This window comes from Protopterus annectens, chromosome 3.part1 (genome assembly GCF_019279795.1).
Source record: "Protopterus annectens isolate FY-2018-M chromosome 3.part1, PAN1.0, whole genome shotgun sequence".
NCBI classification, from domain to species: domain Eukaryota; kingdom Metazoa; phylum Chordata; order Ceratodontiformes; family Protopteridae; genus Protopterus; species Protopterus annectens.
In genome coordinates, this window is record NC_056732.1 from 1,907,484,523 (window position 1) to 1,907,505,423 (window position 20,901).

General features: G+C 41.8%; 1 protein-coding gene across 1 annotated transcript in view; it reads right to left on the reverse strand.

Annotated features, from left to right (window-relative positions):
• The window catches only part of LOC122798820 (polyubiquitin-like), a 75,210-nt gene extending 56,686 nt beyond the window's left edge, over nucleotides 1-18,524 (reverse strand). The window contains exon 1 of the mRNA XM_044067944.1: nucleotides 18,230-18,524. Coding sequence (XP_043923879.1) covers nucleotides 18,230-18,365 — 136 coding nt within the window. The 5' untranslated portion in view covers nucleotides 18,366-18,524. The remainder of the gene's footprint in view (nucleotides 1-18,229) is intronic.
• Between the last annotated feature and the right edge of the window lie 2,377 nt (nucleotides 18,525-20,901).

A 20,901-nucleotide genomic window follows, 5' to 3' on the forward strand; every position in this document is an offset into this window, starting at 1 on the left:
GCTCGGTCTGTCAAACACATCCTCTCAGGGCAGGCTGACCGATACTGGACCCCCTTCGAATTACACCAAATACTAAGCCGACCGATACTGGACCCCCTTCGAATGACACCAAATACTAAGCCAATTATTAAAATGACAACAAATACTAAGCTAATGATTAAAGTCAATTATTTTTGTTCTTATTGTGGCGTCATCCAAAGACAAGGTATAATGTTGCTCAAATGTAGGCATATACCTGCCTGGGATACATAGTGTGAGAGCTTCATCATGTCTCTTCACACAGTTCAAATAAAGCCATTGACACCAACAATATGATTATTGGGGGGGGGGGGGTCATAACTAACTGCTGTTCAAGGACTGGAGTGCATGCATGATCTGGTGGATCCCGACACCAGACATACAACCAACTCTTGCTCGTTCTTTGTTCACCCTGGTAAGAAGTACATTTAAATATGGTACATTGGAATAATCTACAACTAGTCTGACTGGGTAAATGCCTTCTTGACAAGCTCAGCATCCAGGAGTTTAGGACTCCTTGTGCTCTGTATGGTGGTAGGGTAAATGCCCTCCTTACAATCTCAGCATCTATGGGTTTAGGACTCCTTGTGCTCTGTATGGTGGTAGGGTGCTCACTGCCACTGCTGTATCCTGGAGGCTTTGGCAAGTTGATCTTTAGAATCTCAGCATATTTTTGTCATTGTGGGGTATAACGTGCGGAGTACTGCTATTGAACTTGATGTCTGAATTTTGTGTGCAAGTGTGATTATTTGCCTCCACTGACTTTATATATATGTACACCTCTAAAACACTGCACTGTGTTAAGTAACAGGTGACTATGAAACAGCATGAGGCAGGTCTTACATTGTTTCAAGATACCCTTCTCAAACTGGCTGCAGGAACTGTAGAAAAATGTTGGGTCATGGTTTCAAAATGAATGGCTAAGGGGGCTATAACTGCTTGCAATTTAGAATGCAAGGGTTACTTTAGGTACAATTACTAGTAAGGCATAGAGGGATACTGAATTACTTGGACTGGGGTGCACAGATAACCTAGTCTGTACAGCTCATGGGGTGTTTACTGTAGGTCAACACAGGTTAGTGAACTTGAACGTATTGAGTCAGTGTAGTAAAAAAAAATTAGAAAAAAACTCTAAACCACACAAACAGTGTCAACCGGAGCAACCACAAATCAGCTCCAAAGATAAAAGTCACTCACTTTCAACACACTTAATTTTAGTCCAGCGTAGCACAGTGTAACAAAACTCAACCCAGACGGTTAAGCACTTTCTTCCTAAAAAATTGGACTTCATCAGAACCATCTCATAGTAAAAAAAAAAAAAAAAAAGTTACTTAACACTAATACATCACCACATGCTTAATACATAATTACACAATTACCTCACTGAAATTTTATAGTGCTCAATACTATACTGAGATCCTATATAAAACCATATATGCACACCACTAAATATAAATTTATACACATTATTCTAAACCAATAATTGAAAATATGCATAAAGATATATGGGAAAATAAAAAACAAAAGTTGGAAATATAAAAATTGCATGTTGCCAATATTTCGCAGTTGGGCAGTACGATATTTTAACACTGGTAGAACAGAAACACATTCATCAAGTCCTTTCCCACAAACAGCAATTAATCTTAACTGCCAGTATAATTCTCTTCTTTCCAACAGTGTAAGCCCCTTCTCATCATATCCTGAGGAAAAACTTCTATTATTCCGAACAGGAATTTAGTAAAACCAGGGAAGATTTAACATGTATATGTGAAGGCTGCCAGCCTAGCTAGACAGAATTGTGTAAATAATTCTATGTCACTGTAAATATTAATATGAACCACAGGCTTGTTTCACAAAAGTAAAGAAAACTGTGTTATGTGTTGAGCTTCAAAAATGTAACCACAGTGCACCCTGCTGGAAGAAAGCTGATAAGTAAAGAATTTTACAACTGTGTATGATCTCAAGCTTGGAAACAGGATTTCTGGGCTAGGAAATTATTTCTATTGTCCTAAGACACAGATAATTACTAGGTTTCACATGTGTATTTTATTGCTGTGGCTTCCTGACAGGTGCAGATCAAAAAGAAATGTTAAAATGTTGAGTTCTGTGAACCTAGGAAACTTCAGCAGAAGTGTCAAGAATGATGTAACCTGAAATAACTCAGCAGTAATATGCATTATCAATGAAAGGGCTGTTTCAGAAAGTAAGAATAGCATTTTATATTTGTCTTCAGATCTGACAACTCACCAGCACTTGCTTTGCTCTGTAAGTAGTTCATTTGCTCTGTAAGTAGTTCATTTAGAACAGTGATTTCTCTTAGAGATGGAAATATACCTAGATTAGTCTAGCCGTTTTCTATATTTATGTCAGACTGTCCTACATTCCTGTGATTTCTGTATTTATGTCAGACTGTCCTACATTCCTGTGATTTCTGAACTCTGTCATTGTGTCGAGTTAACAAGTATTGTCTTGTGTTTTTACTATTAAATATTTTTAAACTTTTCAACTATGGCATTTTTACATAGAGATAAGTTAAGCTCAGAGAGTACTTGCATGTATTTGGCGATACTCTACAAACCAGTTCAAAGGCCTTGCTATTCGTCACACTTACTAATTGGATAATAACACTGCACAGTAGAATTGGTCACCCTTTGGGAAGGGCCTTATTAGTAGCTGATGAGTAGTTGATGGCAGCGATTACTATTTTATAGCCTGGGCAGTTGGTGGCAGTGATTACTACTTTATAGCCTGGGCAGAAGGGAGCACTTGTACCAGCCTTCCCCAGGAGTGTCTGAGTGTTTGTATATAAATCAAACCTCAAAGTGTGTGTGTGTGTGTGTGTGTGTCAGCTACTTGGGCAGGAACACGAAGCACTGGTTGGACAGAGGGTACTGTAGGTTTTAGTTTGACTACTCAGCTGAGATCTGAACTCTGTAGCTGTGCCAGTGGGAAGTCTTATTGGGGATCTGGAGAGAGAAAGGGAGAAACCAGCCCCAGACTGACTGATCTCTGTGTGCTCTTAAGGGAAAATTGTACTTCACTGTGTGTATACTTGTTATCCTCTCAATGTGGACACCCCTCACTGGTGCTAGTGGTGAGGATTGAGGCTCCTTGATTACAGGACCAGTGCACGGGCGTCACATATTAATTGTTTGGCAGTGGTGGGATATCTACACCAAATAATGTTCGATAGTGGTGAGTTAGCCACATCACATATTAATTGGCTTGCAGTTGTGTGGATAGTGAATTCCTGTAGCTTGTGTACACTGATCACTGAATGTGTTTTTGTAGTCTAAAATCAGCTACACAGTGAACATTCAGACTTCAATTCACAATTGTTTTATTTCTTTTGTTCGCTTAGTTTAGTCAGGGACAGCAGGTAAGCATGTTAGCAGAGGAGTATGGCAAGCTGACAAGGAGCCAGTTGGCGGAGATGTGCCAGGCTAAAGGACTGGTGCATGGAAACCTGACTAAGGCAGACCTGATTGCAGCTTTGGTCACAGTTGCATCAGAGAATAGTAACCAGGACGACAATCAGACTGGCTGTGGAGATGTACAACACTCAGAAAATGGACAGCTCAACCTTTCTACAGAGGATTTAAAAATCCGTCTGGAGCTACAGAGACTTGAGCTGGAGACCAAGTGTATAAAAACAGAAGCAGCAGAGAGACTGAGATGTCTAGAGACGGAGGAGAATGAGAAACTGCTACGCCTGGAAGCGGAGAAGCGGCAGAGGCAACATAAAAAGGAGATGCTGACTCTTCGACCAGAGTCATGGAGGTAATGGGGAAGGTAGTAACCGGACCACAGAAGCAACAAAGGTCAGTAAATTTCTTCCACAGTTTACAGAGGGGGATAATTTTGATAGTTTCATTCATATGTTTGAGAGGGTATGTAAACAGTATGATGCTGACCAAAGGCTTTGGGTACGGTTCCTGACCTCCTTACTCCATGGTAAAGCTGTAATTGTGTTGTCCAAGCTATATGATCATGACCAAAGGCTTTGGGTACGGTTCCTGACCTCCTTACTCCATGGTAAAGCCAACTGTGTTGTCCAAGCTATATGATCATGATTTTTTTTTTTTTTTTAAACTATAATGTTATAAAAGAATTTTTTGCTAGAATGTTTTAAGCTAACACCTGAAGCTTATAGGAAAAGATTTCATGAACAAACATGCAAGGCAGATAGTGTGTGTGAATATGTTGCTGAACTGAGCACTTATTTTCATAGGTGGGTGAGTGGATGTCAGGTCACCACTTTTGAAGGGCTGGCAGACCTTTTGGTGAGGGGAACAAGCAGTTAGCACTTTGCCAGAGGACATAAGGATCTGGTAGCTGACAGACAATGTACTACTTCAGATGAGCTGGGGAAGAAGGGAGACCTATACCTTAGCAAGCAGAGCATCTCTGCACAGGAAAGGGACACCCAGTGCTCCTCATGGGTCTAAGGAAACCCATGTTGGGCAACTGAGACAGCCCCAACAGAATTTGCCAGTAGCAGGGAAGCCACTAGTCCAGGTACACGTCCAGGATCTATGGTTAAATGTTTTGAATGCAACCAGTAGGGCCATGTGGCATATAGATGTCCACGGAGACAAGGTGGGGAACAAAAGGTGAGAGAGCCAGTAAGTGGGAATAACAAAATACCAACAGTAAGCTGTCTTAAGACAACAGGGGTACCAAACTACCATCCTGCAGATGCCCTAATAGGGAGGATTTTGACGAGGCAGTACCATGTGTTTATGCAGTTACATGCAGTTAGGCTTCAAGACAAGCATGTGGGTCTGGTAGCCTGGGGCAGACCCAGACAGCACACTTGCAGCCAGGACTGGTGAGGTGGTTACTTCAGGAAGGGAGCTACTCTGTAGCAGAGACTGAAAGTGACCCACAGCTGCTTGTGGGTACTGATGTTGTCTTGGACAGAGTGACTGCAAGGGAAGAGGTGAGTAGTAGTACCCAGGCTGACAGTGAGACACCACTGTCAGAGGATGCCAGACTTCCTGTGGAAGGGGAGATGGGAAGGGTTACAAAGAGAGAAAGGAGACAGGCTCAGCTCACAGATCCTACATTACAAGGCCTGAGGCAGGTAGTGAGGCCTGATTCTCAAGGGAAGGGGGAATCTGTATACTTGGACAAAGGGTTACTGTATAGAGAGTGGACCCCTGAGGGAGGCTAGGGGGCAAGAGGATACAGCAGTTGGCAGTGCCTAGAGCCTATCTGGCACTTCTAGCCATAGCCTATGATATTCCCTTTGCGGGTTATATGGGCATAAAACATACAAAGAGACATATTGTGCAGAACTTCTATTGGCCTGGAATTTCCAGAGATGTAACAGGGTACTGCAGGACCTGTGAGCAGTGCCAAAAGGTAGGCAAGGCAGGAGAAAAGGCGAAAGCTCTTTTGATGCCTTTCTTTGTGACTGAGGAACCATTTCAGAGGGTAGCTATGGATATTGTGGGGCCTCTGAGTACCCCAAGTTCCACAGGGAAAAAGTATATCCTAGTAGTAATATTATGCTACAAGATACCCTGAGGCAGTGGCTTTGTTCTCCACTGAGGTGGAAAAGGTGGCAAATGCTTTGTTAGAGATTTTCAACAGGGTGGGTTTCCCAAAAGAAATACTGACTGACAGAGGTGTCAATTTCATGTCCGACCTGCACGCTTGTCTGTGGAAGTACTGTGGGGTGAAGCACCTGAAGACCACCCCCTACCATCCCCAGACTAAGGGTCTTGTGGAGAGGTTAAACTCTCCACTCAAGTCCATGCTATGGGCATTTGCAGACCGGTTTAAGAGGGATTGGGACAAATATTTGCCCCATCTGTTTGCTTACAGAGAGATTCCCCAGGAATCCACAGGTTTTTCACCCTTTGAGTTGTATGGGCATAAGAGTGAGGGGGCCTCTAGATTTAAGTCGTGATGAGTGGGAGGGTGAGTGTGAATCTCACAAGGAGTCTGTTGTGGCATATGTTCTAAACCTCCGGACAAGGCTCAGGGAATTCATGGGCTTGGCAGAAGCCCAACAGCAGAAAAAGGTCTGGTATGGTAGGAATGCTCAAGCTAGACAGTATGCTGTAAGGCAGTAGGTAACTGTTCTCATTCCTGTCAGACATAAGCTGCAGGGAGCTTGGGAGGGACCCTACAAGGTGGTAAGGAAGGTCACTGATGTTAACTACATGGTAGAACTGCTAAGCAGGAGGCAAGGGCATAAATTGTACCATGTTAACATTATGAAACCTTACCATGATAGGGAGTAATTATAGTGGACTGCAGGAAGAATCGGAGGGAGATCTGGTGACTGATCTCAGCGAGGCTCAGACTGACACTTCAGTGGAAGGGGTAACAATGTTCCAGCACTTATCTCCTACCCAGGTTTGACAAATCCGAGCAGCGTTACAGGAGTTTGGGGAGATGTTCACTTGGAAACCAGGGTGCACCAACCTGGTGCAGCATTAGGTGGATACAGGACACCAAAGGCCTATTAGGCAGGCCCCTTATTGGGTACCTGAGAGAGTCATACTCTGAGGGAGGAGATACAGGAAATGTTGGAATTAGGGGCAATTCAAGAGGCCAACAGTCCCTGGGCCTCCCCTGTGGTGCTGGTGCCAAAGAAGGATGGCAGCACCAGGTTCTGTGTGGACTACAGGAAATTAAATTGTCACAGAGTCAGCTGCTTACCCCATGACTAGGACAGGTGAATCCCTAGAGCAGCTGGGTGGGGCTAAGTATTTTACTACCATATATCTTACCAAGGGTTACTAGGAGGTGCCCTTGACTCCCAGTGCTAGAGAGAGGCCAGACTCCTTTTTGCTTGTATGAGTTCACAAAGATGCCCCAGTGACTTTCCAGAGGATGGTAGAGCATATCCTAGCAGGAGCAGCTTGCTTACCTAGAGAATATTGCCATCTACAGCCATTCCTAGAAAGCGCACCTTCAGCATGTCAGGGAGGTGCTGGGCAGACTACAGAGGGCAGGGTTGACTATTAAGCCCAGCAAATGTCAGGTGGGTATGGTAGAAGTCTCCTACCTGGGACAGGAGCGGGGAATGGCAAGATCAGGCCAGAACCTGCCAAAATGGAAGTCATTCAGGCATGGCCTGCACCAGTTACCAAAAAGTAGGTGAGGGCATTCCTAGGGACAGCAGGGTACTACAGAAAGTTTGTCATCAGTTATAGTACCACAGCTGCTCACCTCACAGACCTGACAAGGAAAAACAGTCCAGACAAGGTAGTGTAGACCACAGCATGTGAGCAGGCATTCCAGAAATTTAAGAAGCTTTGGGAGGACCCCCTGTATTAGCCAGTCCAGATTACAGCAAACAATTTGTTGTGCAGGTGGATGCTTCAAACCATGGGCTGTACTTAGCCAGATTTCTTCAGAGGGAGAAGAGCACCCAGTGGTTTATCTCGGTTATAGGCTCCAACCCAGGGAGGAATGCTATGCAGCTGTAGAAAAGGAATATCTAGCCATAGTGTGGGCACTGCAGAAACTTCAGCCTTATCTGTATGGAAGGAAATTCACTGTAATTACAGATCACAATCACTTAATATGGTTACATCTAGCCAGGCAGCAAAATGCCAAGTTGCTAAGATAGAGCCTAGGGTTGCAAGCATATATGTCGGTGCAGCACCTCAGTGGGGTTAGCAATGCTAACGCAGATGAGCTCTCAAAACAGGGAATGGGGTAACATACCCGGACAGACCTAATCTTCTCAAGCAATGTTTCTCAAGTGTTATTTGAAAAACTAGCTTGAGATCTCCATGGGGGGGGGGGGCTGTGAAGGCTACCAGCCTAGCTAGATAGAATTTTGTAAATAATTCTGTGTCATTGTAAATATTAATATGCTCCACAGGTTTGTTTCACAAATGTAAAGAAAACTGCGTTATGTGTTGAGCTTCACAAAGAATTTTACAACTGTGTATGATGTCAAGCTCAGACACAGTATGTCTGGGCTAAGAAAATATTTCTATTGTCCTAAGACATAGATAATTAGGTTTCACATGTAAAGTGTCTTTTATTGCTGTGGCTTCGTGGCAGTTGTAGATCAAAATGAAATGCTAAAATTCTGAGTTCTGTGAGCCTGGGAAACTTCAGACAAGCATTTTGATTTGTCTTCAGATCTCACCAGAGGTGGAAAGCATGCCCGAAGGCAGGTAAAGGCTAGGACTGTGATAGTGAGGGTCAGAACTTTGAATGTTGGCAGTATGACTGGTATAGGGAGAGAGCTAGCTGATATGATGGGCCGAAGGACAGTTGGTATATTGTGTGTGCAAGAGACCAGATGGAAGGGGAGCAAGGCTAGGTGTATCGGAGGTGGTTTCAAATTGTTTTATCATGGTGTGCATGGGAGGAGAAATGGCATAGGCATTATCCTGAAGGAACAGTACGCCAAGAGTGTTTTGGAGGTGAAAAGAGTGTCGGATAGAGTGATGTTTATGAAGCTGGAAATTGATGGTGTAATGATGAATGTTAGTGCATATGCTCCACAAGTTGGGAGTGCAATGGATGAGACAGAAAAATTTTGGAGCGAGTTGGATGAAGTGGTGATGACTGTACCCAAGGATGAGAGCCTGGTTATTGGAGCAGATTTCAATGGGCATGTTAGTGAAGGGAACAGAGGGGATGAGGAAGTGATGGGTAGGTATGGTGTTAAGCAAAGGAAAGCAGAAGGTCAGATGGTAGTGGATTTTGCGAAAAGGATGGACATGGCTGTGATGAATACGTATTTTAACAAGAGGGAGGAGCATAGGGTGACTTTCAAGAGTGGAGAAAGATGCACACAGGTGGATTATATCTTATGTAGAAGGGCCAATCTGAAGGAGATTGGAGACTAAAGTGGTGGCAGGGAAAGTGTAGTTAGGCAGCATAGGATGGTGGTTTATAGGATGACCTTGGTGATCAAGGAGAGGAGGATGAGTGCGAGGGCAGCACCAAGGATCAAACAGTGGAAATTGAAAAAGGGTAATTGTGAGGTGATGTTCAGGGAAGAGTTAAGACAGGCACTGGGTGGCAGTGAAGAGTTACCGAATAGCTGGGTAACTACAGCAGAGCTAGTAAGAGAGATGGCTAGAAAGGTGCTTGGTGTGACATCTGGAAAGAGGAAGGACGACAAGAAGACCTGGTGGTAGAATGAAGTACAGGAGAGTATACAGAGAAAGAGGTTGGCGAAGAAGAAGTGTGATTGTCAAAGAATAAGGAGATGAGAAGTATGGCAAAGAGAGGTGGCGAAGGCTAAGGAGTATGAAGTGTTGTATAAAAGGTTGGATACCAAGGAGGGAGAAAAGGACCTGTACCGATTGGCTAGACAAAGGGACCGAGCTAGGAAAGATGTGCAGCAGGTAATGGTGATAAAGGATGAGGGAAACGTACTCCCAAGCGAGGATAGTGTGTTGAGCAGATGGAAAGAGTACTTTGAGGGGTTGATGAATGAAGAGAATAAGAGGGAGAGAAGGTTGGATGATGGGCGGATAGTGAATCATGAAGTGCAGTGGATTAGCAAGGAGGAAGTAAGGACAGCTATGCAGTGGATTAGCAAGGAGGAAGTAAGGACAGCTATGAAGAGAATGAAGAACGGAAAGGCTGTTGGTCCAGATAAAATACCTGTGGAAGCATGGAAGTGTTCGGGTGAAATGGCAGTGGAGTTTTTAACTAGACTGTTTAATGAAATCTTGGAAAGTGAGAGGATGCCTGTGGAATGAAGAAAAATGTTTTTGTTACCTACTTTGAAGAATAAGGGTGATGTGCAGAGCTGTAGTTAACTACAGAGGGATTAAATTGATCAGTCATACCATGAAGTTATGGGAAAGTAGTGGAAGCTAGGTTAAGAAGGGAGGTGATTAGTGATCAGCAGTATGGTTTCATGCCAGGAAAGAGCACTACAGATGCAATGTTTGCTCCGAGAGTGTTGCTAGAGAAGTAGATTTGATAGAGAAGTACAGAGAAGGTCAGAAGGATTTGCATTGTGTCTTTGTGGATTTAGAGAAAGCATATGACAGGGTGCCTAGAGAGGAGTTGTGGTATTGTATGAGGAAGTCGGGAGTGTCAGAGAAGTATGTAAGAGTGGTACAGGATATGTACGAGGGTAGTGTGACAGCAGTGAGGTCAGCGGTGGGAGTGACGGATGCATTTAAGGTGGAGGTGGGATTACACTAAGGATCAGCTCTGAGCCCTTTCTTATTTGCAATGGTGATGGACAGGTTGACAGACGAGAGTCCCCGTGGACTATGATGTTTGCAGATGACATTGTGATCTGTAGTGAGAGTAGAACAGGTGGTGGAGACGCTGGAGAGGTGGAGATATGCTCTAGAGAGAAGAGGAATGAAGGTCAGCAGGACTAAGACAGAATATATCTGTGTGAATGAGAGTGAGGATAGAGGAATGGCGAGGATGCAGGGAGTAGAGGTGGTGAATGAGTTTAAGTACTTGGGATCAACAGTTCAGTGAGTGTGGAAGAGAGGTGAAGAAGAGAGTACAGGCAGGATGGAGTGGGTGCAGAAGAGTATCAGGAGTGATTTGTGACATACGAGTACCAGTAAGAGTGAAAGGAAGTCTACAAGAGGGTAGTGAGACCAGCTATGTTATATGGGGTGGAGACAGTGGCATTGACAAAAAGGCAGGAGTCAAGAGCTTAACGTGGCAGAGTTGAAGATGTTAAGATTTGCACTGGGTGTGACGAGGATGGACAGGATTAGGAATAAGTATATTAGAGGGTCAGCCCAGGTTGGAAGGTTTGGAAAAAGCCAGAGAGGCAAGATTACATTGGTTTGGACATGTGCTGAGGAGGGATGCAGAGTATATTGGGAAAAAGATGCTAAGGATGAAGCTGCCAAGTATCGGGAAAAGAGGAAGGCCTAAGATAAGGTTTATGGATGTGGTGAGAGAGGACATGCAGGTGGTTGGTGTGACTAGCAAGATGCAGAGGACAGGAAGAAATGGAAACAGTTGATCTGCTGTGGCGACCCCTAATGGGAGCAACCGAAAGAAGTCTAGCTGTTTTCTATTTTTATTTCAGACTGTCCTACAATGCTGTTTTGAACTATTCCTGTGATTTCTGAACTCTCTAATGTCATTGTCTTGAGTTAACAAGTATTGTCTTGTGTTTTTATTATTTACTATTAAATATATTTAAACCTTTCAACTGTGGCTGTGTTATGCAGAAATAAAGTTAAGCTCTTACAGTACTTGCATGTATTTGGTGATACTGTACAAAGCCACTCCAGTAGCCTTGCTGTTCACACACTAATCGGATAATAACACTGCACAGTAGAATTGTTCACCCTTTGGAAAGGGCCTTATCAGTAGCGGATAAGAGTAGTTGGTGGCAGAAATTATTACCTTATAGCCTGGGCAGAAGGGGGCATAGCTAGTGAACCTGTGCCAGCCTTCCCCAGGAGTATCTGTGTGTTAAATCAAATCTCAAAGTAAGTGTGTGTGTGTGTGTGTGTGTGTGTGTGTGTGTGTGTGTGTGTGTGTGTGTGTGTGTGTGTGTGTCAGCTACTTGGACAGGGACATGAAGCACTGGAGGTTTTGGCTTCACTATTCGGCTGAGATCTGAACCCTATAGCTGTGCCAGTGGGGAGTTTTATTGGGGACCTGGAGAGAAAGGGAGAAACCAGCCCCAGACTGACTGATCTCTGTGTGCTCTCAAGGGAAATTGTATTTACTGTGTTGTATACTTGTTATCCTCCCAATGTGGACGCCCCTCACTGGTGCTAGTGGTGAGGATCAAGGCTCCTTGATTACTGGGCCAGTGCACAGGCATCACATTCTACATAAAGCATTAAAACATTATTATTGTTACTTCTAAAAATAGCGTAAATATGTTCATATATCCTTTTTCTAAATTGTTGTGCTGTTTTGCCAAAATAGAAACTGTTAAATACTTGACATATCACAATATACATCACCCCCTTCGTAGAACAGTTACAGTTAGCCAACCTAATATTTTCACTCATTTCACCTATAGTCACCATTGTCTTTTCTAAAATGAAAGGACACTGGTGGCACATCCCACATTTCTTAGTTCCCTTCACATTTTCCAAAGGTAAGTGAACTAGAAGATTCAAAAATGTTCTTAAAACTGATGCTCATTTTGTATACAAAATTAGGTCTAGGGCCTATGTAGTACTGTACAAATGTCCATCCCCTTTAAAAATATTCCAATTTCTACTCACAATTTCCTTTATTACATTAGCTTTGTGATTAAAGGCAACAATCACAGCATGTGTAAACCTAGAATTGGGGGGCTCTTTATCAGCCTTATAACTCAACACCCCTTGTGCACAGTCAGAAAGAACAAGAATGATTTAATAAGAATGTAAATCTAATACCCCAAAGATCCATCACTTCATTAACCATTTTGGCTAAAAAGTTTAGAAAATATTTCTTGGAAAGGGGGTACCCAATAGTTTCTACCTCATTTGCAAACAATGTATTGTCAGAACACATACGGGCTGCCCTCACTAAATTGTCCCTTGAAAATATTCCTTTTGACATGTTGTGGATGACAACTACTGGAAAAAATAGGGTTTCTAAAGACTTTTGAACATAATCTTCCTCCAACGTCATCCTTAAATAGGGTTGCATCTAAATTAATAGAATGGACATCAAAATGTCCAGTAAAAGCTAAAAAGGAGGTGGCCTTAAGATAAGTTAAAAAAGTATTCTAATAATAGCATCTCCATCTTTTCATAGAATCAACATGTCATCCAACTATCAAAAGTAACAAAATAATTCAGAATCAAAATGACTTGACAAAACAACACGCCTTTCAAGTGAACAGAGGACTAAATTGGCATAAATGGGGGCACAACTTGCAGCCACACCCTTTAGTATTCACCTTCAAATATCATAAAATTATAATTTAAAACTATTTCCATAAGATCCACCACAAAATTGACTGTTCCACTTATCTAAAAATGTAAGTTCCCTAATAGCTTCAGAAAAGTTCCAGACCTAAATGTTGGGGGTTAAACATGCCCACTATGTGGATGGTGGAAAAACTCCCTCCCCATTTTACCCATAAAAGGCCTGATTTTGAGTAAAAAGGACTTAATGAATGTGTTTCTACTCTACCAGTGTTAAAATACTGTGCTGCCCAACTGTGAAATATTGGCAAGATGCAGTTTTTATATTTCCAACTTATTTTTTATGGTTTTTATTTTCTCATATATCTTTATATAGGTTTTCAATTATTGATTCTGAACAATGTGTATAAATTTGTAACTAATTTTTTAGTGGTGTGCATATATGGTTTTATATAGAATCTCAGTATAGTACTGGGTACTTAAAATTTCAACGAGGTAACTGTGTAATTAATTATGTATTAAACGTGGTGATGTTTTACTGTTTAAATAGCATTTTTTTACTACGAGATGGTTCTGATGAAGTCCAGTTTTGTAGGACAAAAGAGCTTAACTGGCTGGGTTTAATAAAGAGTTTTGTTACACTGTGCTACGCTGGACTAAAATTATTTTTAAGGATACTAAATTCAAGTGTGTTGAAAGTAAATGACATTTGTACACCATTTATCTTTGGAGCGGATTTGTGGTTGGTCCAGTTGGCAAATGGTTTATTGTGTGATTTTTGGGTTTTTTCCACAGGTTAGTGAATCTCAGACCTAGATTTCTAAAGCTGTATAGACTTTGCATGTTTCTTATACAGAAACACTCCGGCACGCACAGACAACCCACTGCACAGAAAATCCATGAAAAACACAGGTTCAAATGCCTGGAAGATGCCAAGATCACTGCTGCTGATTTCTCACAGTTTAAGGCTTTTCACGCTTTTGAGTTTTCTTCACTAAAAGACCCTGGGTGAGTGCAATTCAGTGCAGGTTATAGGAGGTGAGCTAGAGAGGAATCCAACCAAACCCCCCCATTTTCTACTTGATGTTGGGGTGTTGTGTCACTTTATGCCATCTCTATCTCTCCCTATTCAATGTCACTTTCCTACCTTCAACACTTATGCCCGACTGTCACAGGTCTTCACCAACAAAATCCATCCACCTCTTTACTGGAAAACTTCATTTTCTCTTAACTCTTCCTGTCTAACCCAAATCTTCACCAGATTGTCTTCTGCTGTCCTGCACATGTGCTCAAACCATAATCTGTTCTCTGACGTTTTCTGCAAATGGAGCTGCTTTAGCTTCTATTCACGTCCTCATTTCTTTGTCTGTCCCACAGTGTGCATCCTACCAGCCTTCTCGGCACTTCATCTGCATCACCTCTAGCTTCCTCAACTGCTCTGCCTTTAATGCCCAGGCTTCTGACCCTACAGTAGTACTAGCTGCACCACTGTTTTGTACTATTACTTTTCAGCTTCTTTGACATTCTTCTGTCATACACTATCCCTGACACACTGTACCAGATTGCTAAAGCCCGATTCTAGCTCTGGCCTCTTCATTCACATTTCCTTTCTCCTCAGCCACCCTCCCAAATACTTGAAGCCTGTTCCACTATTTTCCCTTCTATCTCAAGTTTCAGCTTCTTTTGATTTCCCCAGTTTGCTGCTACTACAACAGTCTTATCTGTACTCAGGTTAATCCAATGTGCCTTCAGTTTTGCATTCCATTCCCCTACCCATTACTGAAGTTCTTGCTCACAGACTGCCTGTAATACCACATTGTCTGCATACAGTAATTTTTGTTGATCTGTTCCCTCCAACTTGATTGCTAACATAGTCCATCACTAGTATGAACAGCAGTAGGTTCAGCACTGAGCCCTGATGCATATCCACTCCCACTGTGAAACCCTCTGCAAGCCTGAACACTGTTCGTACTACTTATTTTTTATTTCACATTTGTTGACCGGATAGTCCGACTGGATGCATGTCCATTCTCAGCGGAAGCCCGGGGAGAAAAGCTCAATACTAGAGTCACTGGATCCTTGTAAATAGACTGCACTTATTCTACCAATATTTCTGGGATTTTAAACCAAACTGCCCAAATCAGCTTATTTATTTTTTTTTATTTTACTTAACATTTGTTAACCGGGAAAGTTAGACTTTGAACGAAGCCAACTGTCATCGGAGGCCTGGGGAGAAACACTCCAGACGCATGTCTTTGTAACTTTGCTTCCTTGGAACCTTGTCATATGCTTTCGCCAGGTTTAGAAATAACCCTCATTTCTAGCTTCCTCTCAAGTATCTGTCTCACTACAAACATCAGGTTGGTTGCGTTTCCCATCTTACTTTCTACTACCCTGCATATTCATTTATCGCTCACCTTCTCAAGAACTTGCAAGCAATGTGATAGCAGTCAGATACCTTTATACTCCCCACAGTTGTGAAGGTCCCCATTGTGCTTGAACACAGGCATTAACATGCTTATTCTCCAGTCCATCTAGGATATGTCTCTCTCTCTCTATACTGCTATGAGTACCCTCAGGAGCCATTTCCCCCCATATCAACCAGCCTCTTATCACATCTGATGTGACCTCATCTGAGCCTGCTGCTTCCCCTGATTTTTTTTTTCCTCAGTGTTGTTCTCACTTCTAGGATGGGCTCCTCCTCTTCTCTCACCGTAAGCTGTGTCTGGGGCAGTACAGCTTCTATGGGTTTTTCTTCAATCAGAAGCTGTTGAAATTAGTCCGGTCTCTGATGTCCTGTGGACTAGTAAGCAGGCTATTGCTGTCACGAGTGTCTGACTATCTTATTTACCTTTCAGTCTTTGCCTTGGAACCAGATAGACTTTTGCCATCCACTGAGTCACTTTGCCATCCACTGAGTCACTTTCCAAAATTTGTTAGGAGTGCCTCTGATGCCTTGTTCTTTGCTACTGCAATTCCTTTCTTAGTCTCTTTGTTAGCCAACCAGTATTTCACCATCAGCTTTCTTTATGTCCCTATTGCAATACCTAGCTTGCCTATATATCTGTTCCGTAGCTCTTACATATGCTGTTTTATGGACTGCCATTCTTCTCCATACTTAATATTTCCTCTTCTTCTTGAGGTGCTAGTGCCTGGATTAATTCCTTGAACTGTTTTACTTTCTCTCAATTTCCAATCTTAAGCCTGGTCTCCGCTGTCCTTAGAGCCTCTCTGACCACTGCTTGCAGCTGAATGTGGCAACCACTGGTTTACACTGTGGGCCGACTTTCACTGGGAATGACTTTACAATTATATTCTACCCCAGTGCCCTTTCCTTACTAAAGACTACGAGTTGCATGTTGGCCACATTTATTTGTCTTTGTTTACTGGGAAAGTCCAACTGGGTAATACCCACTTTCATCGGAGGCCTGTGGACAAAACCTCCATTTGCTTACATTGTCACAATAAGTTCCAATTAAACTCACTAGTTACATTTCTATTTACATTTATATACAAACAGTAGTTACAGTCCTACATTCCAAGACTTTACAGAGGTGGAAATCACTAAAGAGAAAGCCCATATGCAACTTAGTGGACTGTGAAGGCAGCAGTTATGTATAAAAACTGTAATTTCAGGGAAAGGTTGAGTGTATTCTGTTTAGAAGCATACTGTACTGTAAACAAGAGATAGTCACTTTTACATATGACCTTGTGACTGTCCTCTTTCTGAACCATGTGTTGGACACCATCAAGCCAATTGTCAGACAGAAGTCTAAGAATGGCTATTCCTTCTTCGCTCCTGTTGCAAATCAGTGTGGTCCCAGGCAGTCCTCATATCTTTTCTCTCCTGATATGTGCATCCAGTTCACCCATTAGCAACAGCAATTCCAGTTGTCCTGTTTTATCTAGTAGGGTCTGTTAACTGATGCCTGAATGCACCCTTTTCTTTGCTATCACAACCCTGCTGATAGGGAGACATAGGGAGAACATGCAAACTTCTGGTCAGAGTTCAGTATAGAACCTCATACCTTGTGCATGGGAGGCAAAGACCTTAACCATTAAGCCAACTGGGATCTAAAGTTTTAATCCACTAAATCAGGCCAATGGAGCGCTTTGATTCATAACCTGCAATAAATTAACAATTGTGCTACAGGTCTAGGGTCTTAGGTGTGCTAGAGTTGTACTTTTTATAGTAGAGACAGGGAAAGAGAGCAATTACTGTATCAAACAGAAGACAGTAGCACGGAAACCAATACCTAATGTAACAGAAGGGGGCTGGTAAGCTATAACAATGTTAAAGAACAGTGAGAACAGCAGCAGTTTTAAAACACTAATCTCTGTAAGTGCAAAGGGCAGACAAATAAAAAGATTTGCAATATAAACAGTCTAGGGCACCAGAACAGACAAATTATGAAATGATAAATGAATGTAGTAGAACAACACACAGGTGTAAACGAGGCACAGTTCTTGCAGTATATTACAATACGGACACTATTGAGACTAAAACTCAAGACTAAGGCACCATACCAGGCAGAATTTACAACCAGAAACATTTTAGAGGAAAATGTATTAAAAATACAAATAAACAGTAATAAAACACAGGCAATTTTAAATGCAAATGAATTTAACAAGTAAAGAATAAATAGACATTTTTTGAAGTAAGAAAAGCCTATAATTCTAATTACTGTCATTACTTAAGTGTAACTCACCAACTTTTCTGCAAGAGGTCACTAGTTTTAGGAGGGATTAATAAGGACAGAAATAAATTTGATTCAAAATCAGGGTCAGTTGAAAGTTATGCTCCTGTTATAAAACAACTACAACTTTGTTTTTAAATGACATTTAATTTGGACAATCACTTAATACTTCCACAAGAAAACAGCACTAGAAAAAAAAGGCACCGTCAGTAAACCAATGCCGGCAGCAATACCCAAAAACATTTCCAGAATACTTCAACTCTTTATCTGTAGCGCAACATCCCCATCAAAAGCAGCCGCCTCAGCACTTACGTGCAGCTTTTATCTTAAAAATAGATAATACATTTATACAAAAAAATAATAATCGTATAGAGCGTGCAGAAAAAAATCTGTAAGTACGGCTACTAAACACTTCCGCGGCACTGTACTGAATTTTTACTTTGGCTATAATTCACCCACTTCTCCAATGCATACACTGAGCGCAAACGCTGTAAGAATAGGGCCCCTGTAGCCTGTCTTTTGACGTAACGCATGTTAAACGTTTCTCTGTTTTTTAACGTATATAAAAAAAGCCATTGCGGCAGTTGTTTTGCAACTAAATTTAAAGTAAAAGTCAAATCACAAGGTACCACAGATCCAGACAGAGTTGACAACGTGGGTCCACACATACTAAAAAAAAAAAAACATACATAGCCACCCCCCAACACATACCTGGAACGTTTTCAGCCACTTGTTTCTTCAGTTCTGCCACGGTTACGCTATTAAACTTTGATTCAGAGTTAGCCACATCCAGCGTTAACTTCTCCTGTTTAATTCCAACAATAACCACTTGATATATTTTGACCATTCTGATTTCATAAAACGGGCTGGATTTTATCAGGATTATTATGTGTGACGACGACTGTAGTACAGTTCTTACAAACTACATTTCAGTTTCGATTTCTCGCCCGTTGTTACACGGCCGTTTATGTACTAAAATAAAAGTAGTACGCACAAGTGAGGGCGTAGCCAGAAAAAATATAGCCTCGTTTTCGCTATATGCGTGACTTTGCCCGTCAAATTATTCAAATATAAAAATCAGACTTCTGTACCTGACGTCGATTCTCTTAGGTTTCTGTTTTTTGCTATCCAGTTTGTAAAAGCCCAAGGCACAAACTCACTTGAATGCCTTGTATATTGGCCTTATTTATGTGTCTAATAGGGCACTGGACTTATCCAAATCCGAACCATTCCAGCCCAAGAATAGGCGTTACCGTACAAAGAACAAGTTTATGTGTAAAGGTGGTTGACAAAAATAGTAGATATGAAAACGTCTAGCATTAAAAACATGCATATCTAATAAATTCAAACCTTTCCTGATTTTGCCTCAAGGTTTTGATTTATTACTGGTGAGATGTTTTGATTTTCTGGTAAATTACTGAGGATTATAATAAATGAATCCATAGAAAATCGGTGTTGGGCCTCACAACACCCCTGGGTGGCCATTACTTACACATTAACATATACCCTTCTTCATACACACACACACACACACACATATGTATATAAATACATGTCCCCTAGTTTTGCATCACAGTGCTGCATGCTATGTGTGAGGGAACATCACACATATCAGTACACACACACACACACACACACACACATATATATATATATATATATATATATATATATATATATATATACACACACACAGCATTAAGTGTGTGCAACATAGACTGTTATGTCACATGTGAACCCCTTGTTGGGACCACATTGCTTTTTTCTGTGAAAGTGGGATTGGGAATTTGGGGAAGGATCGCAGGTATATTTGTGGAGGTGGGTTGTGTTGATAGATAGAGAAGGCAGCCTACAAGAGCGGTATATGACACATGCTGGGTAAAAACCCTGGATGGGGAGTGTCTTCTGTGATGTGGAAGCCCCATGAGCCCCCATATGGAAAAAATGGGAACAAGGCCCCCACCCATTGCTCATCACAACATCAGCTTCACAGCCCAGAAGGTGCCTTGGCTGGAGGCTGAGCAGGAAGAGCATGTGGGCCCTGTGAGTGTGTACTGAGGGCCTCAAGGTGCTGTAGCACATCGCCCAAGTCTCTGTGGAGCTCCCTATGCACCAGACCCTGGACCTGATCTCGGGTGACAGGATCATGTCTGTGTGTAGACAAGGATGCCACAGGGTCCCACATGTGATGTGGCCTGGTTACATGGCCAGATGAGGTGGGAGAGGTGGTTCTGCTGGCAACTGTTCCCTAAACTTGCTATTGTGTCAGTGTTATAGAACATATGTGGGTAGTAATAGTCCACACATTCCAGGAGCATGTCCAACAGCATGCATCGATATCCCCAATAACACAAAACAAGAGATGTGCAGCAATCACATAGCAAACAGACCACATGCATATATGGAACCATAGTGGCCCCTACAATGGCATGCAGGTGACATTGTCAATAACAGGTCAGCAATGATAGTGTCCCTACAGAGAACATGGTTACAAACACATAGCACAAAGTGTGGTACAATACGATATTATGTCCCAGTGGTAGGTATTCTGTAGCCATTAATTCAAAATTAGGCACCAGAGACCAATAGTTCCAACACACAAGTAATTTAATGTTCAAACACAGAAAAAGGAACACATATCCACAGATAACATAAACGCTGATAAAAACACTTCCCCTTAAATTTTCATCTCATAGAACTTCATCAGATGTGCAAAAACAGCAAAGTTGCCTAGTTAAATAACCTTTCCTGTTTGAATAGACCAATGAAATTAGTGATTCAGTTAGTTAGTTACCAAGATACAGAAAGAGTGGATTATAAACTGCATGTGACAGTCTTACTAGTCTAGCACCATCTGATGGACAAATAATAAGACACATGAAAATGTATATAAAATCAAGAATTCACTTAAATAAACCAGGATAAAATAACATGAATATACATAAAAAATGTAAAAATATCATAATTTTGCAGACCTGAGCTTGAGTACAGGATTTAAAGGCACCATATCATTAAGTCCTGAATTGTTGCAAGCATCCAGGACTAATTGCCAATATAGTTCCCTCTATTCGAGTCTGGTCTCCCATGGCGCACCCCTAGGGTCTATAGGGACCACCTCTGTCAAGAAAAATTGATACTCTGCTTTTAGACATGCCTGAAGATGTTTGTACAGGGCGTTATTGTCATTTTTCTTCCTTAAATGATAAAGGTGTTCATACATTCTTTGTTTTAAACTCCTTTCCGTGTTACCCACATAGAAGGAGTCACATGCCCCACACAAAACAATATATACCACACCTGTGGTATTACAATTTGCATACCCTCTAGTAGTTATATACTTGTTTCTACATTTTAAATATAACATGTCCCCAGTCCGTACGTAC